Source organism: Galeopterus variegatus, unplaced genomic scaffold (genome assembly GCF_000696425.1).
Source record: "Galeopterus variegatus unplaced genomic scaffold, G_variegatus-3.0.2 Scaffold7293, whole genome shotgun sequence".
NCBI lineage: Eukaryota > Metazoa > Chordata > Mammalia > Dermoptera > Cynocephalidae > Galeopterus > Galeopterus variegatus.
In genome coordinates this window covers 4059-29140 of record NW_007733404.1, presented here as the reverse complement: position 1 = coordinate 29140, position 25082 = coordinate 4059, and the positions used below count along the sequence as shown (strand labels likewise).

At 42.9% G+C, this 25082-nt stretch overlaps 1 protein-coding gene across 1 annotated transcript in view; it reads right to left on the bottom strand.

The window, feature by feature from the left end:
* TCP11L2 (t-complex 11, testis-specific-like 2) overlaps nucleotides 1-22563 on the bottom strand; it is a 50296-nt gene extending 27733 nt beyond the window's left edge. Inside the window, exons 1-6 of the mRNA XM_008591796.1 lie at nucleotides 22456-22563; nucleotides 14722-14913; nucleotides 11782-11917; nucleotides 8703-8823; nucleotides 6957-7177; nucleotides 4540-4676 (exon numbers count right to left, since the gene is read on the bottom strand). Coding sequence (XP_008590018.1) covers nucleotides 4540-4676; nucleotides 6957-7177; nucleotides 8703-8823; nucleotides 11782-11917; nucleotides 14722-14878 — 772 coding nt within the window. The 5' untranslated portion in view covers nucleotides 14879-14913; nucleotides 22456-22563. The remainder of the gene's footprint in view (nucleotides 1-4539; nucleotides 4677-6956; nucleotides 7178-8702; nucleotides 8824-11781; nucleotides 11918-14721; nucleotides 14914-22455) is intronic.
* Nucleotides 22564-25082: the final 2519 nt, after the last annotated feature.

Sequence of the window (25082 nt, the reverse complement as noted above, 5' to 3'; positions counted from 1 at the left end):
TCTTGGGTTTTTATGGCAGTGGTAGTTATTTTTCAGATACCAAACCCAGTACTCCCTTGAGAATTTCTTGTTAGGGTGGTTGTGTGGTAATAAACTCCCAGTTTTTGTTTGTCTGAGAAATATACTATTTGCCCTTCATTTTGGAAGGATAGCCTTACGGGGTGAAGTATTCTTGGCTGGCAATCTCTGTCTTTTAGTATTTTGAATATATCATCCCATTCCTTTCTGGCTTTTAGGGTTTGTGATGAAGTCTCATGTTAGTCTGATTGGGGCACTCTTATAGGTGACTTGATGCTTCTTTCTTGCAGCTTTTAAGATTCTTTCTTTGTCTTTGAATTTTGCCAATTTGACTATAACATGTTTTGGAGAAGACCTTTTTGGGTTGAATACAGTTTGGGTATCTTTGAGCTTCCTGAATCTGAAGATCTGTGTCTTTTCCTATACCTGGGAAGTTTTCTGCCACTATTTTGTTGAATATGTTTTTAATGCAATCTCCTTTTTCCTCCCCTTCTGGAATATCCATGACTCAGATATTTGAGCACTTAAGGTTGTCTGATATCTCTCTTAGATTTTCCTCAATGTTTTTAATTTTTTCTTTTTTTTGTCTGCCTGTGTTACTTCAAACATCCCATCTTCAAGGTCAGAAGTTCTCTCTTCTGCTTCTGCAAGGCTGCTGGTTAAACTCTCTGCTGTGTTTTTTATTTGGTTGAATGATTTCTTCAGCTCGGCAAGGTCTTCTACATTCTTTTTCAGGGCATTGATTTCCTTGTACATTTCTTCTTTCAGGTCCTGTATACTTTTCCTCATTTCATCGTGTTGTCTAGCTAAGTTTTCTTGTATCTCATTTAGTTTCCTTAGAATTATCACTCGAAATTCCTTGTCAGACATTCCAAGGGCTTATTGTTCTATAGCATCTAGAGCTTGAGAGTTATTATCCTTTGGTGGTGTACTTTCTTGGTTTTTCATATTTCTGGTATCTTTCCTTTGGTGTTTTGTCATTGTGGCAAGGGATTTCACAGTCCACTGGTTTGACACTATTGTCTGGCTAGGATCCTGCCGGGACTGCTAATTTGGCACGGTGCCTGTGGGCAGAAGGTTTGGGCCTCTCTGGTCGGTGCCCACTTGCCCAGGCTGGGGATGGGGTCTGATGGCGGCGACACATACCTTCTCAGTCGTGCTGGTGCCTTGGGGCATGTGGTCGCTGCAGGTCTCAGGTCTCGGGCCTCTCCGGGGGTCACCTCTCTGGTCAGCACACACTCACCCAGGCTGTGGATGGGGACCGGAGGTGGTGAGGCCTACTTGCTCGGTCCATTGGCGCCTCAGGGCATGTGGTCATTACGGGTCTTGGGCCTCTGCAGGGGGCGCCTCTCTGGTCAGCGCGCACTCCTGGACTACATTTTCTACACGTGGCATCTCAGGCCCTGCACCAGCAATACCTCCTGCAGCAGCAGCTCCTGGAAGCCCAGCACCACAGACTGGTCTCACACCCCCTAAATTCACATGCTTTGAGGAAGAGATATATCTGGGTTTTCTAGGCTCTACCACTTACTAACAGTCACCTAGGGCAAGTAACTTAACCTCAGTTTTCTCATTTGTAAATAGGGGGTGATAACAGTACAAGTCTCATAGGGCTATTATGCGGCTTGAAAGAACTAATAAATGTAAAGAGTTTGGCACATAGGATGGACTTGGCATGTAGTAAGTGCTCAAACATGGGCTGGTTAACTCAGTTGGTTAGAGCATGGTGCTGATAAGACAAAGGTTCTGGGCTCAGTCTCTGTACCAATCAGCCACCAAATAAATAAATAAATAAGTTGTCAAACAAAATGTTAGCTAGCACTGACTACTACTAGTAATAGGCCCATTCCAAAGTTAAAACAGCTCCAGCTGTTAGGAAGGTCAAAACTGGATGTCTGCTGCTTCCCTCCCATGGGTCCTAGTCTGCTCTACAGAGCTTAACTAAAGTCTTGGAATCTCTGTCAACAGGGAGGGCGGTGCACAGCCCACCTGAGTCTCCTTGTCATCAAGCAAAACATGCTCAGCTTCATCAACTGTTCCTCATGTCGTCCCTCATGACCTATGCATACACTCTCCCCTGGATGCGCTCCAGCCTGCAGGAGCCCCTTTAAAAGTTTTGCTTTGTTTACATAGGCTATTATGTTGACTATTTTGACAGAAAAGCTCAGTCCTTGGGTCAGGGAAGAGGGCAGAGGGAGAAGGAAATGGATCACCTAACTCAACCTTCAATTGTGGTTAATTAAATCAGAGGCTGGTGTCAAGGGTATGCCAATGAGCAGTGAGTCAGCTTCTTGCTGGCCATGCAACATCTGTAAAATGAAGACGATAACAGTACCTACCTCACTGGGTAACTGGTAATCATAAGGATTCAATGAGGCAATATATTTCCTCTATACCCATTCTTCCCTGAGCCCCCTCCAGTCTGGTTTTAATGCCCACGAGTCCACTGAAACTTGCTCCCATCAAGATTACCAACAATCTTCATGCAGTCAAATCCAAAGGTCAAGTCTTGACCTTCATCTTTCTTGACCACTTAGTAGCACTTGTCCCATCCAATCACGCCTTCCTCCAAACACTTTCTTCACGTATCTTACAGGACACCATCCTCTCCTGACTTTCATACTACCTCTCTGGCTACCCCTTCACAGTCTCTCTATTGATAGATCCTCCTCCTCATCTTGACCTCTAAATGCTGGAGTGTCCCAAGTCAGTATCTTTTGGTATCTACACTCACTCTAAAGGTAGTTTCACTCAGTGTAATACAGTGGATAAGAGCATGGACTGTGGAGCCAGACTGCCTGCGTGAGTCCCAGCTCTTTACCTTACAAGCTGTGTTATGGAGGCAAGAGATTTAACCTCTCTGTGCCTCCATTTTTTTCTCATCCATAAAATGGAGGGTATCTTCCTGCAATTATAAAGATTAAATTAGTTAATACGGATAAAGTGCTTAAAATGTAATGAGCACTTTATAAGTGTTAACTGCTATCCAGTTCCCTGACTTTATATACTATAAATATATTGATGATTCCCAAATATATATCCATAGTTCCCATTATTTTCCTGAACTCTAGTCTCATATCTAAACAACTTACCTGACATCTCCATGTTGATGTCAACCAAAATCTCAAAATTCAAACATCCAAAACTGAACTCTTGGTTCCATATCATCTCCCAACCTTCTCTCTCCTTATCTCCCCAACCCCACTAAAATGCATCACCATTCACCCAGTTCAGACCAAAAGTCTTACAGTCATCCTCAACTCCTCTCTTTTTTCCCTCATTCAACTTTCAGCAAATCTTGTTGCTCCACCTCCAAAATACATCCAGAATGTGACCTCTTCTCACTACTTCCACCACTACCATCTGGAACATGCCACCATTTCTTACCTGTAATACCACTTAATTGTTATCTCAGCTTCCCTCTTTGCTCCTGTACAATCTATTCTCTACCCAGGAACCAGACTACTCTTCAAAAACAAAGATCAGACGTTGCTTCCCTGCTCGAAACTGTCCAATGACATCCCACTGCACTTGGAATGAAATCTAAACTCCTCCCATTTACTAACAAGATTCTATGTGACCTGCCTTTGTCTACCTCTCAGCCTCATCTCCTACCACTCTCCCCTTACCTACTCTGCTCCAGCTGCAATGTCTGCCTTCTGTTTGCTTGTTTCACAAGCAAGTTTCTTTCTTTTTTTTTTTTTCCTTTTTGTCTTTTTTCGTGACCGGCAACGGATCGCAACCCTCAGTGTCGCGCCCGTACCGGACCGGGACCAGCATCGGGATCGCAACCCTCGGCGTTGAGCCCGCACCTCGCTCAGCCAGTGAGCGGCCGGTCTGTATGTGGAATCCGAACCCTCAGCGGGAGCGCAGCCGCGCTCCCAAGCGGTGCACTGTAGCAGTGTGCCACCGGGCCGGCCCCCACAAGCAAGTTTCTACTTCAGGGTCTTTGTGCTTGCAGCTCCCTCTGTCTAGAATGTTCTTTCCCCCAGATCTGCACATGCCCTTTCCTCATTTCTTTGCAAACCTGCTCAATGTTACTAATTAGAGAGGCCTTCCCAGTCTATCCCATCTAGAAACTCCCCCCCCCCGCCCCCCGTCCTCACTCCTGCCCCATTATTGTCTGTCCCTTTATCCTATTTTTCTTCATGGCACTTAACAGTACATCAACAATATATGTTTGTTTATTTATCGTGCCTCCTAGAATGTCAGCTCCTTGGGGACCTGCAACTTTATTGTTTTGTTCACTGCAGAATCCACAGCACCTAAGCAGTGTCTGGAACACAACAAGTACTCAATAAATATTTCGTGAATGAATGAAGAAATAAATAGTGTTTAGCCCAGTTCCTGGGACGGTGGAAACAGCTATAAGTTTGAGATGTCAATTTTAGAAGGTAAAAAATAAATGTTTAACAGAAAGGCCAAAATTTTTTAGTGACACTACATAAGATGTCAAAAAGTAAAGTATCATATTTTTACCCAATTGCAATATAAATACACATTATATCATATCATACTTACTTGGAGTTTCTTCTAAAATTTCCTGGAACTTAGTTCTCTCATATTCCACCAACTGGCGTTGAAGGTGTGGTCTAAGACTCCTAATCGTAAAATTGGCCATGTCCATTTTCATGAGGTCCAGGACATGAAATATTTGTCTAAAAATTTTAGAATTAGAATAGTTAGAAAAGTTATAAAGAACTTAGGTTGAAATTATTAACTATTATCTATGTGACAGAGTAGAAAAGATAAACATTCCCAAAATGATTTTGAAATTCCAGTCGCCATTTGGCAAGGTCACTTTTCATAGAAGGTCATACATGTGTATTCAAAATGTGATCTTCCACAGATCTCAAGAGTATCTACTTTAGCAGACATAATACCTCCAGCTGATCCATTATGTCCTATCATAAACTGATAGAAAGACACTAAGAAGCATAAAAAATTAGTCTTAAAAAATCAAGAATGAAGCTTCGTTTGAAAGCCCCTGAAATTTTTTTTTTTTTCCTTTTTGTCTTTTTTTACTGACCGGTAACGGGATCGCGCCCGTACTGGGGACCGGCAACGGGATTGCAACCCTCGGTGTTGCGCCCGCACCACACTCAGCCAGTGAGCGGGAACCAGTCTCCACATGGGATCCGAACCCTCGGCGGGAGCGCCGGCACACTCCCAAGCGGCGCACTCTCCAGTGTGCCACTGGGCCGGCCCAAAAGCCCCTGAAATTTTAAGGGGTCTAAACACAGTGTATTCCTAAGGGAATAAGAAAGAAAAAAAAAATAAATGAAATAAAGAAAGGACAGGACAGTAAAGCACCAAGGAAAAATACTTTCTTTTAAAGTTGGATAGCCCTGTACTCAAATCCAGCTTTGCAACTGACCAGATCTGTGGCCATGTGCAAGTTACTCACTGTCCTGAGCCTCAGTTTCCTCATCTGTAAAAGAAGAGGACAACATTAATCTTGGAGGGATGTTGTGAACAGACAATGAGATAATGAATGTAACGTGCAGGGGGCAGTGACACCCAGTAGGCACTCAATAAATGACTAAGATGAACACCAGAGACTTGATGTCACGTGGGTAATAAGATAATCGGAAGCAAGGATCCCATAATTGAAGAATCACAACCTGCTGGAGCTGAGCACAACACTAAGTATACATAAAGCCCACTTTACAGACAAGGAAAGTACCACATTGAGAGGCTATGAACTTGCCCAAGGTCACAAAGTAAGTTACCCACTACATGCAGACCAGTTTCCTTCTCCTACCTTTCCAAAACTATTACATAAAACTCAATTCTCAATATGGCTATACACACAAAAAGAGAAAAGTTTCCTCAATGGAAAAACTGTTGTAGGCTCTTCCTTCCTCTGGGATCACAAAGAAGTTACTGTCTACACAGCCAGATGAGACTCTCATGATTTAAAATAAAGCACACCTCACTTCCGCAGGGAAGCTGCAGCAGAGATGCCTAGCTGACTGCCAAAGGCCCATGCTCCCTCTCCACAGTGCAGATTTGTGGCTACAAAATGTGTTTACAGATAGCAACTACTTTTCCCAGACCTCTTCAATTAAGGTGGGACTATGTGGTTAGTCATGGTCCAGGGAATGTGTCATTTCTGGGTTGAGGTGGTTTCACATTGGGTATACCTTCCCCATGGTCTCTTTCCCATTCCACAGCTGAAAGGAGAGGACTTTATCTAAGACCTGGGTGAGGGTAGAGCCAAGGACAGAAGAAACTTGGGTCCCTGAAAGATATGTAGAAGGCTGCCTACCAAGAACCTCTGAATTGGACTGTGGCATGAGTGAGAAGCAAACTTTGATTGGTTAGATCACTGACAATTCAGGGTTTATGTGTTCTAAAGGCTAGTGACCCTAACTAATAAAGAAGCCTTCCTAAATCCTTGAATAGATTAGGTCCTCGTGCTCTATTAGATCTTCTACTTCCCCTTCTGCAGCACTTACCACAATTGTAATCAATAATTCAAGGTCTGGGCCGAGCCCGTGGCGCACTTGGGAGAGTGCGGCGCTGGGAGCGCAGCAGCGCTCCCGCCGCGGGTTCAGATCCTATATAGGGATGACCGGTGAGCTCACAGCGCTCACTGGCTGAGCGTGGTGCGGCCAGTCTCAAAAAGGACAAAAAAAAAAATAGTTCAAGGTCTGTCTCCCCATTTGTGTATAAAATCCCTGTGGTCAGGGATTATATCTGTCTTTTTCATCACTGCATTCCCAGGACCCACCACATGCCAACTTACATCATTCTACCTGAAAACTCAATGCACACCATAAATGATTGACTTGCTCCCTGCTTATTTGGTTTTCTTCCAGGGTAAAAAATTCTTTTCGGAGACCAGTTATTACCTGTGTTTCCAAATGTCCACACTTCCCTTTTGAATGAACTCGAAGATACTTTAAGAAAATGCAAGCAGCAAAAATGCTAACCTCAGCACCTCCACGATGTTGCCAGTAGCCTTTAACTCTCTGATATCATTATCTCGCACAGGAGCACATAGCTTTCCCATAGTACTGATGACATAGTTGGCCAGGCCTTGGATGTCAACAGCACTGTGTTCAGCCTGCTGCCTAATGAGGTCTGTGTCCAAAACTTCACAGATCTGGTTGTGAAGCCGGTTGCCACCAGGAGTCAGAAAAGAGAGAAGAGTCTACACAGGGAAAGAAAGAAAAATGAACAGCATTATTACATGAATAAAGGTTGTCACTTTGTCATTTCAGTATCTATATGACCAAGCTCCCTATCCATATTTTAGTGCCCTGGATGTTACAGATATTGACACCAACTGGGTGGAATGTCAGAGAAGCACTCCAGTGTCTAAAAAGAGTTCTATCTTCTGAATTAAATTGTCCCGACTATGGGAAATTGCTGATCCTGTCAGAATAAAAACAACTAGCAAGGAAGCAATATTACTGAAAGCACTTCAAGAGGTCTACAGATAAATAGTGCAGAGAAGAAAGAACAAGTTACAGATTATGGCTCCAAAAGGACTCTTTCAAAAAAGGGTAGATGAAAACACCTCATGGGGTCTATTAAGTGTAATATATTTTACACATAAAATATTACATATCATATGAGTATTCAGTACATAATAGAAACTGGGCCTATCCACACAGCACATGGTTAAGAGTACAGGCTCTGAGACAGAGTGGCTCAGTTCAAATCCCTCTCCACCCCTCAAAGCTGTGTGACCCTGCAGCAGTCAAGGAACTTGGTTTCTTTAAAATAAGAGTAACAGCTAGACAGATACAAAAAAAAAAAAAAAAAAAAAAAAAAAAACAGCAGTAACTACGTCATAGCATTAATGGTAATTACAACTGTCATCTCATTTAATTCTTATAACCACCCTATAATTATTCAGGAAACTGAGACTTAAAGAGAGCAAGGAACTTGGTTTTTTTAAAAAAAAAGTAAAAGCTAGAAAAATAAAAAAAAAAAAAAAAAAAAAAAAGAATAACAGCAGTAACTACGTCATAGCATTAATGGTAATTACAACTGTCATCTCATTTAATTCTTATAACCACCCTATAATTATTCAGGAAACTGAGACTTAAAGAGAGATAGCCCATTGATAAACCAGGTCTAACTCTGAAGTCCATGCTCTTAGCCAATACTCTCTGCTGTAAGCTGAGCTCTGTCCACTGCCCTATTTTCCCACCTTCCATCCCACTCCAGGAGGTTCAGGGGAAAACCTCACCAGTGATTGAACTTGATGAGTTTTTCAAAGAGTGGCCAATACTAAGGGATATGAAACAGTCTTTGGGGGAAAAAACTGCAACTAATTACTATAGTCTCAATGTTTGTGTCCCCCTCAAATTCATGTGTTGAAATCCAATCCCCAATGGGATAGTATTAGGTGGTGGATCCTATGGGAGGTGATTAGATTATGAAGGCGGAGCCCTCGTGAATGGGATTAGTGTCCTTATAAAAGAGACCCTAGAAAGTTCCCTTGCTCCTTCCACCATGTGAGGACACTGTGAGAAGGTGTCATCTAGGAACCAGGAAGCAGGCCCTCACCAGCCACCGAATCTGCTGGTGCCTTGATCTTGGACTTTCCAGCTTCCAGAACTATGAGAAATAGTTTCTATTGTTTATAAGCCACCCAGTTTATGGTATTCTGTTATAGTAGCAGGAATGGGCTAAGACATTAATTAATATAAATGAAATCAACTTGCCTCTCTGATTTCTTCAAACAGTTTGATGGCATGATCATACTCAGGAGGCTCAGCATTTAGTTCTGATTCCAAGACATCCCAGAAGGCCTGGTGAACAATGTGCTTCACTTGACCTGCCAAGCTACAGCAATGAGATGGACTGTTTTTTAAAATAAGCATTATTTTTCTTGATTGTAAAAGAAATATGTTCATTGTATAAATCTTAGAAAATGCAGAAAAACAGAGCATAAAAATTTCCTTTAATCCCAGTATTAATCTTTTGACATATTTCCCTTGTTCAATGCATTATTTCAACAGTTAAAAGTACCCAGCAAATACAGTATTATATACTTTTTTTCACTTAATATTCTGTCCTAGGTTTTCCCCCTAAAGTTTTAAAATGCTTCCTTACTATAGCTTTCAATAACTCATAGAATTCTGTCTTACAGAGATAACATAATTTACTTTGCTACTCTTCTACACAGATCTTTAGACTTGTTCTAGATTTTTGGAATGAGACAGTAAAGTTGCTCTTTCTCAACAGCTGAAGTTCATGGCATGGGACAGAACAGATTGGCCCCAAGGAGACATGCATTTGAATGCCTGCCAACTTCAGCTTAGATGTCCCATTTAAAGTTAGCCAGACTGAACTGCCAAAATAGGAACCTTCCTAGGAAGAGCTCACAATAGAATATGTGGCCACCTTGCTTCATCACTTATGTCAATGCCCTAAAATAGGTGCACATTAAAATATACATCCCTATTGAACTCCCACACCATTTTGCAACAGCCTTTAGAAAACCACATATTTCCCTGCACTGTAGTTACTGATAGGTCTCCTTCCCCACAGTGCTATACCAAGCTCTACAGGCAGAGGCCGTAACTCCTTCATCTACGTACCTGCCATTGTGCCTAGCACAGTGCCTGGCACATAGTGAGTGTCCAATGAATGCATGGTAAATGAAGTAATAATTTGATAGTAAAGCATATCTCCTAATTTTTTAAAGTACAAATAGGTAAGTATATAATAATGCCATGAGAGATGGAAATTAATTTTCTGAAGAGTTAAAATTGTTTCTGCAACTGCAATTATTATATTCTACTCAGCAACATTAAATATTAAAACTTATTCTAGTTGCCTGAGCAGGATTATTCAACATGAATGCCATTTGCAATGTTTGAGACTCTCCTGGGCAACTCCAGAACAATGAGAAAGGCAAACATCATTGGGACAAACTTGCACTCGACTGTACAAGCCACACATACTTGCTTGAATGGACCAACAAGGAATGAGCTAAAACAATTTTATAGCTCCCTAAGGAGCATTAGAATTTAAATTTAAGTTTTCCTAAAGCCTGCAAGGTACTTTTTAGCTCTTCAATTTTACGATCAACCGACTCATTTATAAGTATTCCTACTGGGTGTCAGAAACCTGACTAGTTTTATCAAAATTTTTCCCCAAAGATATTTGATAAAATATCAGAGTCGGCCATATTTTCAAAATGGAAAACTTGGTCACTGTGGAGCATCATCTCAAAATCAGCAGCAAATAATATGCTATTTCATTTTTAAATAGAGATAATGCATCCTAACTCTGCATTTTGTTTCCCTTGCTCACAGTTTCTAGTTGTGGCAGAAAATGAAGGAAAGAAAGACTAACATTTTCCATAGCATAAAAGTACTCATGTGCAAGGCACAAAATGCAGAGTTAGGATCTCTCCTAGATCAGGAAGGAAAGGCTGAAACATAGCAAGTGGGAGGGAAAGTACTAAGAGATGGGGTCAGAGAAATAGGGCCTTCCAGGCTACAATAAAGAGTCTGGATTTTATTCTGTGTGTCATAGAAAACCACCGAAGGGTTTTAAGCAAAGAAATGATCTAATCTGATTTATCCTTTAGAAAGATCATTTTGGGTACTGTGAAGATATAGAGGATGGCCTGTGGAGAGCTAAGAATGGACACAGGACAATCAGTTAGGACTGAAAGAGTCCAGGTCAGAGACGATGGTGGCCTAGCCTAGGAATGTAGCAGTACAGTTGATATAAAGGATAATGACAAAACACAGTTACCAAAGAAAACCAAACAGACACGTCTACTTTAGATAGTAATCTTAAAAAATATTATTATATTAACGATATCCCCAGGAGGACCTACAATCCACATTTTAAAAAGGGAAAATGATTATGCTTTATCTTCCTGCTTTAAAACAAACAAAAAAGTTCTAAATGGGATCAAATATTATAAGTTGTCTTAATTGATAGAATGCCTCAGGATTTATACTTGGCACTGTGAGTTTGAAAATTCAATCCATGAGCCAACTTTGCCTCCAAAGGTGATTTATCTGTAATAATGGTCTCAAGTCTTTTCTCCTCTTCATCCCAGGGAAGTTGTGAGCCACTGATGCCAGAGAGGCTGAAGTTGGACATAGGGGTGTGGCTCTAACTAGAGGTCCTGGGAGGTGCACTTAACCAGGAAGTGCCCCTTGCAGCTATGATTCCTCCCTCTGGATGTTTCTGGATTACCTATTCTTAGCACTTTGGCAGTTCAGCTTCATTTATTTATCCTTTACAACCCAAATATCAGTTTTTAATGAATCAGTTGCAAATATTTCTTGAGCATGTACTATATATTAGGCATTACGCTATGCAATAAGGATAGAGATGTAAACAATACATAGTTTCTCCACTAATGGTGCTTTTGGTCAAGTGGGGAGGACAGACACTAAACATAAAACTATAAGACCTATTACCAAAGGGGAGGTAGTAGGGGCCACAGGAGTCTTTAGTAAGGGAATTAATTGTAGTGTAGTGAGTCCAGGCATGTCAGGAAAAGCTTCCCTCAGGAAGTGACATATAAGCTGAGTTCTAAAGATTATGGGTAAAATGTACATTAGAGGAATTTTTAAAAAATGAATATGTTTGTTAGAGAACTAAAGAATATTACTCTCTGTGGATATTACACAAGGACTTCCAGGAATCAATGCAAATACATGTGTATACCATACACACACACACACACACACACACACACACACACACACACACACACACACACACAGAATCTTCAGCATGGTTTATATACAACAAATGCCTCCAGGTTACCTGTTCTCTGGGACAGCATCTTGTTTCAATTGGAAGTTCTCATTTACAGCAATTTCATGAGCAAGAGTCATGTTTGATAAGTTCCTTGCTGTAGCCATCACTTCATCAAATGTTACAACCCTGGGAGGGCTTGTTGCTGGAAGAAAACCAAAGCCAGTTAATGTTGTAGAAGAGAAGTTGTCATCCAATGAAGCCTCCTGATGCAGACAAGGTTTAATTTATTCCAGTGTTGAGTATATTTCAGAGTTTTACAAGTTAGGAGAATATACATGTATAACAAAATAGGTTGATTCCCCTGCTATTTTAATAGACTTCAAAAATTTAAGAACTCCTTTGAAAGCTTCAGTTACTGTATTTGATAATAAATTCTCAAATGTTTCTGAGACAATCTTTTTTTTTTTTGTCTTTTGTCTTTTTCCGTGTCCGGCAACGGATCGCAACCCTCAGTGTTGCCCCCGCACCGGACCGGGGACCGGCAACGGGACTGCAACCCTCGGCGTTGCTCCCGCGCCTCGCTCAGCCAGTGAGCGGGAACCGGTCTGTATGTGGGATCCGAACCCTCGGGCGGGAGCGCCGCCGCGCTTCCCAAGCGGCGCACTTATCCAGTGCACCACCGGGCTGGCCCCGCGACAATCTTATTAATATAGGCCTACTATAAGTTGCTTTATTTTTTTTTTTAAATGACTGGTAAGAGGATTTTAACCCTTGACTTGGTGTTTTCAGCACCACGCTCTCCCAAGTGAGCTAACTGGCCATCCCTACATAGGGATCCAAACCCTTGGCCTTGGTGTTATCAGCACCACACTCTCCCAGGTGAGCCACAGGCTGATCCTTATCAAATACTTTTTAAAATTAAGTCACTTCATTTTTTAGTGTCTATTGATACCTGCATTTATTACATGTATTATACAGGAAATTGATGACTATTTCTTATTCTATAATTCAGAATTCTCACTAATTTAAGTAGACTCAATATGAAATAACTAATTTTTAAAACTATAATTTCTAAAAGTTTATGCAGTATAATATAATGCTTAGGTTCGATTCTAAGTTTTGTCAGCTGGTAGTTATTATTTGACTTCATTAATGTATAGCCTACTTCCTCACAGGGCTGGCCTGAGGTGATTAAGTGAGATAATTTAAGTATAGAAAATCACAGTAAGAACTCAATAAATGTATATAACTCAAGAAAATTAAATAAATCTGAGATGCTGGATAATCTACTTCTCAATAGGAAGGAGTAAATAAAGAATATGAATTATTCCTAAAGATTATATTAAGAAATTATTCCAATAAATCATGTCTTTAAAAAAAATCACTGTTGGAAATCTTAGCTTCTGTTAATTAAAAATCATGACCTCAAACATCAGCACTGACAGGCAATACTCTGCTACCTAATTTTTTTAAAAGAAAAAGAGGGCAGGGGAGGGGTAGGAAAAGAAGGAGGCAGGGAGGGGGAGAAGAAAGAAAGATGATAAACAGAACTAGCTAACCCTTCCTTAGGAAGCCTAGGTACAGTGTTGTCAGATGCAGCAACCCCATATATATATATATATATTTTTTTTTTTTGTCCTTTTTGAGACCGGCCGCACCGCACTCAGCCAGTGAGCACTGTGAGTGCACCGGCCATCCCTATATAGGATCTGAACCCGCGGCAGGAGCGCTGCTGCACTCTCTCCCGAGTGCGCCACGGGCTCAGCCCAGCAACCCCATATATATAGCACAAACAGTGAGAAAAGTGACAGAGACCTGGGGTGGCTGCTGTTAATTTTTTTGCAAACTCTGCTTCAAGAGTCTCCTTAAAAATTTCTATACTCTTTGGTCCAATAATCCAGTGATACTTAAAAGAATTTTCAGAAAGGGTTTATGCAAGATGTTCACAAAGGACTATTTATAACAGCAAAATAAAATAAATTAAAAAAAAGAAAACTAAATGTCCAATGATAAATTAATGCTTAAGTATATGTATGGTATCTTCACTTGGTGAAGGAGTAGTAGTCCTAAAAACAATGTTTTAAAAATATATAATCATGAGCAAATGTTTTAGTTATAATACTAAGTGAAAAGCATTCACACATATATACACACATATGTCTATGTGAAGAATAAAGATGTGGCAAAGCACTGCCAACTGTTATCTTTGGGTAATGTTATAGGCAATGTTTTCTTTTCTCTATACTTACGTATTTTTCAAGTTCTTAAAAAATAAGAACATAAACACAAACTTTTTAAAGTGGGCATCTGATCATATTAAACATTAGTTGCTTTTTCCTGTATTTGTTTTGTCAGTTTAAGGTATTATACATCTTAAACAAAATGCCAATTAAAAAACTAACAATAACAACTAAAAAAACCACGCCTGTCTTACACATCTTTAGTTTCCACACACAAAAAAGGAAAAAGATGTCTCCCTTTGCTGTGGCCACTCTTAACTCATTCTCACACCCTAATATAGTAATTCTCATGGGCACCTTTCTGGGGTGATTTGCACAAAACAGTTTTTGAAATCAGCAGGAAACTCATTAGATTATTTCACTTCCTGCCTGACCCCTCAACCAGGGCAAGTTTCCTTCAACGTAAAGAAGAAAGAATCAGAAAAGACCAATCTGAATTTATCTTTGACGGGGTCCAAGAAGTAACTGCAAGGAGTGGCTTTCTGCCTTTTGAGAGAAAAGACAGATGAGGTTAGGGACCTGATTTATGGTCCAACCAAACCATATCAGAGACAGGGATCAAAATAAAAATCAGTAGGTTGTAAACTTTAGTGGCTATTTATTTCTGACAACGTGCACAAAATAGCTGCAGTGCCTCTACAGTACTATGACCCTCTAGAAAGGAAGGGAAGTCTGTTTTGCTCTCACTCATTTCTGAGTTTTCAGATCCAACACACGTCTAGAAGCACCCCCACCAGCCCCAGCCCTTGCTCCCACGTTGGCTCACAAGCAGGAGAGCTGGATTTGCTGGAGGAGTCGCTTGTAAAGCTCTGCCTGGAACACTCATAGTCACTGAGCGAGGCCATGCTTTCAGAAAACCGCGAAGAGTCTGAATCACTTGGCTGGTCCTCACCCACACACTGCTTCTCACCATTGAAGGGCATTTTGTTTCACTTGAGTGTAGATAAAGAGATGGTACCTGCACAGACAGACAGACAGACCCCGTGTCAACATTCTGTGGTACTTCCACTGACAGTGCCTATGCTTCTTCCAGTGTAGACAACCGTGCCGATAAGTGTCACAGCACTGGAAAGGCTCCTAGACTACCTCATCCTTCCCCCAGCACCCTGGCCAGACTATCACTAGGCTATCAAGATTGCCTGTCAGAAAAGGGATTCCGTGGCCACAGATGTGAGCTTATTCAGGACATAACCAGTGCGAATATGAAACAGCTCTAAGCTATGACAGATCCTTAAAATATACAGAACACATTCTCCTCCTGGGCCACTAAAACATGGGAAGGTAAGAGTGTAGGCCTCTGGGGTCAGCCTGCTCATTCTTTCTTTTGCAACGTGACCTTGGGGAGGTCACTTAACCTACCCCATCAGTGAAACTGGACTGAAAGACTGACCTCATAGGGTTGCTTGAAGATTGAATAGGATTAATCTTATTATAGTATGTGGCACAGCACTCAGATGTTAGCTGTTATTGTTCCTATTACTTTGTGTTAAATAAAATATTTTAGAAATTGGCCTCTTTATGGTCTCTGTGAGTCTCTTGGGGAAAGAGGAAGACTGATTAAAATCTCTGCCTGGCAAGTCTTTAGCTTCTTCTCCTTTTTCACATACACTGCCATGATATGAAGAGTAAGATCTCATATCTGGTTTGCAACTGACAATTTACAAAGTACCCCTAACAACCCTATGAGCACACAATCACATAAAATCCTGATTCACAGGTGGGGGGAAGAGATTCAGAGGGACATGGGACTTACTATGCCATAAAACCAGTCCCTCGACTTTACATCCAGTGCTGTTTCTGGGACATCAGACAGTATCCCAGGGAAGGGCAGTCAAGCCTGGGCACAACCCAGAAAGGAGATCGTGGGCACAAAGGATGCCCAGGCCTGGGCCCAGAAGCACCAGCCAGTCCTGTGAGAGAGCTGGCCCTATGAGTGTGGTGTCAGCTGACACTGAAGGGAAACCAGGGCCCAAGGAGAAAGACACCTCTAATCCTGGACGGACAATAACGACAGGAAGAGTTCACTGAGTCCCCTTAAACCTGAACGAGCCCAGTGATGAGGAATGCCATACTTTTAAAGCTGCCAAAATGTAAAACCTCAACTATACACAGTGTGCCTGGAAATGCCTGTACAGTTTTCTTCAATGATTCCGTTAATATTAATTGAGTACCTACTGTGCACCAGGCACTGGGAAAAGTAACAGTGAATAAAATAGACAGGGCCCTACTCTCATGGTTCTCAAGTCCAGTTACCTACAACAGTGTGTGCCAGATAACAAAAGGGAAAACAAGGTATCGCTGAGAAAGCACAAGAACGTAGAGGCAGGTTAGGGACTAAGGGGAGGATCTAGCCTTTGTTGAGAGAAATAGAGCCATTTTTTATTCTTTGGGTGGTAACAAGGACAAGGATGAGCCTAAGAGGGATTTAGTAAGTGTCAAAGGCCAAGGGCACTTATACCTGCCTCACCTGAACAACTTACCTCAGTTCCACCACTCACAGAAATGCACCCCTGCCCAGCCCACCACTTTGGCAAACAGAAAACCACTAACATGGAGCCTGCCTCTGCAGACTAAAGGGCAGACATACTCCCCTTATCCTGGAATCCCAAAGCCAACCACAATGACTACAGCTATAAAATAGCCCTGAACCCTTGCATCTAGTGGTGACCGCATGAAAACTAGATTCTACCTGAGCTTTCATTTCAATCTGCTCAGGGGAAGGGGAGAAAGGACATAGAAAAGGGGCTGCTCTAACCCTTTCACTGCCTCCAAATCCCAAATCCTAAATGGAATGCTCACCCTTCCCTAGGGGAAGCTAGAGCTCGCTTGCTTTCTTTGCCAACATTTTACATCCTATTGATGACACTTCTGGAAAATGCTAACCTGTCCAGGAAGTCTTCCCTCTCCCTTCTGGCCAGAATTAATGGCTCTCCTCTACACATCTTGCAACACATCTCCTGCATCTCCACAAGAGCGCTTAGTCCCTTGCACAGCTATTTTCTACCCAGGGCTACTTCCAAACCTCCTTAATAAGGCAGAGAGTGTGTCTACTGCCAGTGCCAAGTACATGACAAGTATTCATTCTGTGTCAGCTAAATCAGAATCATTGAATCCCATTTGGTACAGCTTCAACCAGAACACTGGCAAACTGTTATCTCTACAGGTTTACAGGCCTGGTATTACCAAAGTTCAAGCCCTAAAGAAGAGAATCTATACCCTAAGCCTACCTTATTAGATTTAAAATTCAAAATCCTCAGGTCCTTGTCACAATCTTATTTGAATATCTTAAAGTTTGTTGCCACTTTATTATTTTTTTCAGTCATTCCCCTGTAATGTAGCAACTGTGCTATGTTTGCTCTGCTCTTAATTTTTCTCCACCATAGCTGCCTCAAATGAGCAGGGTCTCTGGCTGTTTTTTTCCATGTAAAAGTGAATAAAAGCTTTCATCAACGGGAATTTATGAACTAGGTTAATAGGTATAGTTGTCCATTTCATTTTTCTACTCCAGCTGAATAGCACAGTTAGATTTCTTAATTGTGTTTAATAAGGAAGAGCACAAATATTTAAGAAATAAAAAGCTCTGTATTAGGAGTTAGGAGTTCAGGGTTTGGGGCCTGAGTCCATCATCAATTAGCTATGTGACTTTATGCACATCACATCTATTCTCTTCACCTCAGGTTTCTGAGAGAGTTGGGCCAATTATTAGGTTTCTTTCAGCTAGGAATTGCTAAGATGCTCCAAACCCAAAGTTCCATGAGGCATTACTAGAAGTTCTGGGAAATTAAATGTGCTTATGACAGGCATGTTTAATAATGTACAACTACACTTTCTGCCAACTGGAGGTAGAGTTCCTGGCATAGGGGATGCGACAGAAAATTTCAAAGCTTCGAAATGTTTAGAAATTCTTGTTTAGTTGGCAGAAGTCTCCACATTACAACCAGGCCTTATTGTATCCAAGCAGAAGCCTATCTTTAAAGCCAAAATGCTCATTATTACTCTAGTAAGAAATTGCTTGGGGCTGGCCCGGTGGCGCACTGGAGAGTGCGCCACTTGGGAGTGCTGCGGTGCTCCCGCCGAGGGTTCGGATCCCATGTGGAGACCGGTTCCCGCTCACTGGCTGAGTATGGTACGGGCGCAACACCGAGGGGTGTGATCCCATTGCCAGTCCCTGGTATGGGCGCAACACCGAGGGTTGCAATCCCGTTACTGGTCAGTAAAAAAGACAAAAAGGAAAAAAAAAAAAAGAAATTGCTTGTTTCCTCATATAGGTATACTAATAATACCTAACTAAAAGGGTTGGTGTGACATTTCATTTAGTCAACATACATAGGATACTTGGAACAGTGTTTGACAGAGAGTAAACAAGATACAGATGTTTGCTATTATTATTTGCTTTTATTTGTTTGTTAATATCTCAAGCATTAAAAACTCTAGAGGGAAAAACGGTTTTATCCCAGGATGATAAAAGCATGTTCTCCTACAGTTAAACAGCGCTGGTAATTAATTTAGGACATAACTCTTGCATTTGCTTGAAATACAAAATCCAAAAGCAAATGGCCCACAGTGTAAACAGTCTTCTGCAGGTTCCTTCACACCTGCTGTTACCTTTCTTGGTCTTGGGTTTCCATATGGGTCATCTGGGGGCAAAGCTACTTGACTCAAAAGGCATTGAGGGTAATTAGAGTGGTTTTAAAACTATTTTGGATTCTCTCTCTGATAATTGGGCCGGCCCATGGCTCACTCGGGAGAGTGTGGTGCTGATAACACCAAGGCCGTGGGTTCGGATCCCATATAGGGATGGCCGGTTAGCTCACTGGGTGAGCGTGATGCTGATAACACCAAGTCAAGGGTTAAGATCCCCTTACCGGTCATCCTTTTAAAAGAAAAAAAAAACACACTGATAATTAAACCAGGCTATTTCTTTAAGAAAGGTAATACTTCTCATACCCACAAATTTAGATCTACATAACCTTCACCATTGCAACTCAAATAAATCAAACAATTTTTCAGGAACACCACATCTCATTCTAACTGGAGGGTTTACTCACTGGTCAAAGATAAAGTCAAACGTAAAGACAGAAGATAACTCCAGGCAAAGCCTCCAACACTCATTGGGTCACTATTCAAAGAAAATGAAGTACTGTCATATTCACATTTTTGATTGTGTTGTTCCATCATTTCATAATGCTTCCTGACAAATACAAAATTATGTCATTCCTTCTGAGGCCAATGACTGTAATGCAGCAGGTACTTAAATATTTATTGTTGAATACATGAATGGATGAATGAATGACAATCAAACTTGTTCCAGTATCCTAGAGAATAAAACAGGAAATAAGCCAGAGCCCTCCAGAAGAGGCAAAGTAAACCATCCATTTTAAGAGTTCGCCCCCAGGTGGTTTTCCCTTTCCTAAGAAGTCTCTTGGCTGTGGTTTACAACCCTCTGTTATCTGGCCTCTGCCCCCCTCATTCTGTCTACTTTGTTTTGTTTGTTTGATGACTGACTGGTAGAGGGATGGAACCCTGGACCTTGGGGTTATCAGCACCACGGTCTCACCAACTGAGCTAACTGGTCAGCCCTCTACCCACCTCATTCTGTACCACTCTCCTACTAACCCTTCTTAATACAGACACAACAGCCTCCTTTGGGTTCCTCAGACATGCCAAACTTCCTACTTTGGGGCATTCGCACCTGCTATTCTCTCCCCCTGGAATGTCCCTCTCCCTGATCTCTACATGGCTGGTTCCTTGTCATTCAGATTTGAAATTTCATGTTGCAACTTCAAGGTGACCCATTCCCTGATACCCCCACTCACTGCATTTAAATTAGCCATTTAGAGCTTAGAACACTGCCTGGGATAGAGCAGAAGCTCAATAAATATCATTGCGTGAACAAATTAAACCACACTCCTATTCATAAGACTAGTTGAGTTTTCCTTTTCTGCCTCACTCACATTGCTCATATTCCCATTATGCAGCAACTTAAAGTAGTACTATAGTTGTCTGTATATCTGTCTCCTTACTAAATTTTAAGCTGCTATGTGAAGAAACTATGTCTCCCTTCTCTAATTCCCAGTGCCTATCTCAACACATTTCCAAGGCACCAATAATTCAAACTAGCAAAGACTCAGTTCCAAGAGTTTAAAGAAACTTTTGCATTGTGTCTTTCCACCCTCCTAATATTTACTGATAGCAAATAATAACAATTAGAGCTAACAGTCACTGAGTGCTTATTATGACCTCAATAATAAGCACTCAATAATTTTTATGAATGCTTTAAATATTTTATCTCCTTAAATCCTCATTATAATGTTGTTAGTTAAGGTATTATTGTTATCTCCATTTTATAATAAAAACCTCAGGTTCAGAGAGGTTGCATTACTTGCCCATGGGTTCCCAGCAGTGTAGAGGCACAACTCAAATCTAGGCAGTGGATCTCAAAAGTCCACACTCTCTACCCTTCTAGGACAGCTGAAGAAAATTTGGTATGCTGGTCATTCTTTCCACTTCTCCTCTGCCAAATCGATCTACCCATTACCACATGCACACTTGCACATGTGGCAGCAAGCTGACCTTACCTTGAGATGGCTGCTCACGTGCTATACTATGAAGGGCATCACCGAGAGATACTGTCCAAAATAACTCTCTACCACCCCACTAGAGTGACTAAACATCCTTTATCATGGAGCCATTCTTTATGCACTGCAAATTCCCTAGTTAAAGCCCAAATATTATCCAAGAGGTTAACTGCACACCTCTTGATTATCCTGAGAAATGGAACCCATACATTCGAGGTTAGGTCATAGAAAAGAGAAAGTTCAAAAAATATCTAATGAGCACCTCCTGCAAGACCAGATCGAGGTCAGGTGCAAGGCCAAGCATTTGCATATATGTAGTAAAGAGCAAGGGATCAAAAGACTAAGACTGATCTCTGGAGAAAAAAAATTGCAAATGATATGGAAAATTTCCATCTTCTGCAAAATGCTGCTTTAAAACCAGTCCCAAGTAGTTGCACTAAAAAGTAATTCATCTGCAGCAAGGCAAAAACCATACAGCAGAGCGATAGGTGCCTGCATCTTTCAGCTGCACAATACTTGTCTTCACCAAATTAGAACCAACAAAGAGCTAGAAAAAAGTCAACAAGCCAGTCACTGTCTAGAAAGCAGATGTCCGTGGTACATATGGCATTACAGCACCAGGGAGAAGGGTTTCTAGGTATTTTCACACTTGAAAGCACTCTCCTCCCTCCCTTTGTACCTGAGCTTCCCCATCTGGGGCCCCCAACCCCTCTCAAAATGGCATTGAAGCTGCTTCCACACATGACTGGGTACAGTTCAGCCCTGGGCCACTTCAAGTCAGGCACCTTCACTGGCTGCCAGGGTGATGTATGAAATCCCTAGAGGCAAGGAGAAAGGGTGACAGGCAGAGAGCCTCCTCCAGTGGGAACCACTGAGATAACATCATTATCCGTTGGCAGGTGGAAAGAGCAAGGTCTCCGACTGGACTGGAGACCATAGGAGCTGAGGGGTCCACTGGGGACAAGGACAACGGTTAGCAGGACAACCATCTAAGATAATATTTCCCAAACTTCAGTCATTTGAATACCTCTCCACGACTGTTTCCACGTCTTCATCCCCACCTACACTGTAATTTAGTTAGCACTTTATCTTGACTAGATTTTTGCATTTAATACATTTATGTTAAAAGAGAACTTTGTATGATGTGAAGTCGCTCGATTAATGGGACTCTTTTTCCTAATACTAAGGAGAACATATAACTATATTCATCCACGTGCCACCTCAAATCATCGCTGTTACCACCAGTGGTGCCGCCCAGAGTAGCAGCTTTGGGAAGCACAAGCCATCGCAGAGAGGACAAGGGTTCGAGCCCAGCCCTGATCGGCACTTCCCGCCTCTTCCACCTAACCGAGGGTCACGTGGAGGAGTCCGCTCACCCCTCGCCCACGTCCTGCGGCCGCCCCTCCCTCCAGGAGCACCACGCTTCCTGTCAAAACAAACCCTGGGGGGAGGGGACGGCAGAGGCACAGCGAATGCCAGGGAAACCCTGGCAATCGAGCTCAAACACACGCTGCGGGCCCTGTCTGCTCCCCACCCCGGCTCAGTCCCCCCTCCAGCCTGGCCGGGGGGCGCGGGGAAGGGGTTGTCCCTCCTGGGGCCCAGCGCGGCCGCTGGCACTCGCCCAGCAAGATGTAAACAGAGGCTCGGCTGCCACGACCCCGTCGCCCCCGACACCCGCCGCGGCCACTCGGCGCCCGCGCCCCGCTCCCACACTGGACAGCAGCCCGAGGTCAAACAAGAGGACGGCGGGGAGGGAGGGGAGCAAGAAGCCGGGCTTGATCGCCCCCGACTCCACTGTCCCGGAACGGAGTTCCGAGATGGGACTCTGGGGGCCCTTGGCTTTCCAGGGGAGAGGTGTCCCTCCGCCCACCCTGGCCCGTCCCCACGGAACCGGCGACCCCTCCCCCGGGATGGATACACACCCGGTCCGGCGCGGAGGCAGGAGGAGAAAGGCGAGTCACCCCAGATCGGGGGTGTCTAGGTGTCACCTCACCGAGCACAGCACAGCCTCCCCGAAAACTCACCAGTCCCCAAACCCCCCAACTCCTCCGTCTCCCCACGCGGTATTTAAAGGGCTCTGAGGGACTCTAGGGAGGCAGCCATGGAGCGGCCATCACATAACCGGCGAGCGGGGTGGAGGGGGCGACGGCGAGGCGGAGCTGGGGGATCCAGAACACTTCAGGCTCGGGTAGCTGACTTCTCACAGATTCCACCTACTAGGGAAACAGTTTTCCTCATGTTCAATCAGAGAGGCCGAAAACGGCTTGGGTTTGAGGGTATTTCTGATCCGAGAGAAAACGGACCCCACCGCGCGCTGCGAGTGGTGCGGTCCAGGACTGCTAGGGGCGGAGCGAGAAGTGTTTACGGAACCGGGGCAGCAGTGCCGCTGGAGGCCGGCGCTGGGGGCGGGGCCTAGAGGCGCAGGGGGCGGGGCCTGGGGCGCTCGGGGCGGGGCGAAGCCGCCCGCGGGTGCACTAGAGGAGCGATGAATAGACCACCTCAGTTCCCTGGATTTACCAACGTGGTCGATGCTGCAAGCTGCCCGGCCGCGTGTGGAACTTTTAGTACCTGCACACCCCCGGATATAGACGGGGTAATCTAAACTTGGTGCCCCCCGTCACACCGTGCACACATACAGAGACGACCGAACCGACAGCTTTGCTAGTGGGCTTTTCCACTCACATCAGCGACCAGCCACGTCATCTACATTAGTGTCTACACCTCCACATAAACACTGGTCCAGATTTGCACCTGGACGGGACGATTAGCTCCTGGGAGTCACACCCACCCAGGCTGTCTGAAGACTTCGTGTGCGTGCAAAAGATAAAGCGGTTTACTTCCTCTAGGGTTCTTGGCAGCACCTATCTCCGGGAGAAGTTGCGACATTGGTTAATGTAAATAACCAGTCCCAGGAGGCGCTCTGTGCAGTCAAGCCTGTTCAGCTCTTGTTGCAGGCGTGCTTCAGGATGTAAGCAAACAAGCTTCCCCCAACCTTGCACCTCAAATTCATGTCTTCTGCCAGGTGTAAACTGGTATTACTTGGGCGATAGTTTCATGCGGGAATGTAAGTAATTTTGTATAGGTTGGAGTATTTCAGTTTAGTGCTGAAATCATGTCTGGATTGTGGAGGCAAATTGGCCACCCACCGTTCTAGAAAAAAAGCCAGACTGGCAATATTTTAAAGCAGGGTAGAAAGCCAATTGTTCAGTGATTACAACATGGACTCCTCTTGGGCTCAAACCTTGGCTCTGACATTACTACCAGTGAGATCTTGGTCAGTGGTGATTACAGTGATAACTATTCATTGGGTTATTGTGAAGATTAAGTGAGATAAAGCATGTGAAATGCTTAGCGGGGTACACAGTAAACACTCAATAATTATTACTTATTGAAACTTTGGCAAACTAGTTTGAACAAACTTAGTTGGTGATACCTATAAATTTGTATTTGTGTCTTTTTGCTACTCTTTTCCTCTCTTCTTCTAAAAGACACAACTTGATACAGATCAAGAGATTAAAGAAAAAAATGCTGTCCCCACCCAGATTCTTTCACAAACATGCCCTTGTTTATATCATTTGTTGGAATAAGCAATCAGGATGCCAGATGCCTCCAATTTCAATTCTTGCCAAACAACAATCACCACACACAACTGCCATCGCCACCCTAAAAACTCCACAATGGGAAGATTAACCAAACATATCCCCCAAACTTCTGGTAACTGTGATAATGACACATTGTAGCTTTGCTTCCTTTGTTAGCTTTGTAGGAACTTGCTAAGTGTTGTTTTGTTCTATGACATAACTTGGAGCAGATGAACATGAGTCAGGGTAGTTGTCCAATCTACCTGGGTGACCAGCTGCCTGACCCTAGGCATGACACTTCTTTTAAAGCTCAAATAAATAACTACAAAGCCACAAGGAAGCAATTTTTGTCAAACCAGATGAGTCAAGTTTCAGCATATGCTGGGGTGAGAACCTTGATATGGAAGAGGTGGGGTGACATCAGAGGCCCAAGCTGGGACAAGAAAAGATCCCAGAAAAACAATCTTCTGTTATTTCTGTGTTAAATAACTTGCTGTCTGAAAACCCTTTGTTGAATTACCTGACCGACTGCCCTCAGCCTGTCTTGTATATGAAAGCACTTTGAAAAAATAAAGTGCTATAAAATATAAAGCAGTTCCCTTAAAAATAAGCCTTGTACCACATCTTTGCTCAGAGAGCTCAGGCAGACATAAAACAAAATCTTCCCTGCTTAGATTATGTTCATGACCTTCTGGGGAAAAAAAAAAATCTGAAAATGCAAACTCTTCAGCACGTAAAATAATAAGCATTGCACTTATTATCCCTAATTTTTCTAACTTAAGTTTTTTGAACTACTTGGAGAACTCACAGTAATACAGTTTGTTTTCCCCCTATAAATTAAAGAGCAGACCAAATTTGGTCTATTACCCTTGGCAAAAGACTAAGGGCACATCAAAATTTTTGCTTGGTGGGGCTGGCCCGTGGCTCACTCGGTAGAGTGCGGTGCTGATAACACCAAGGCCCCGGGT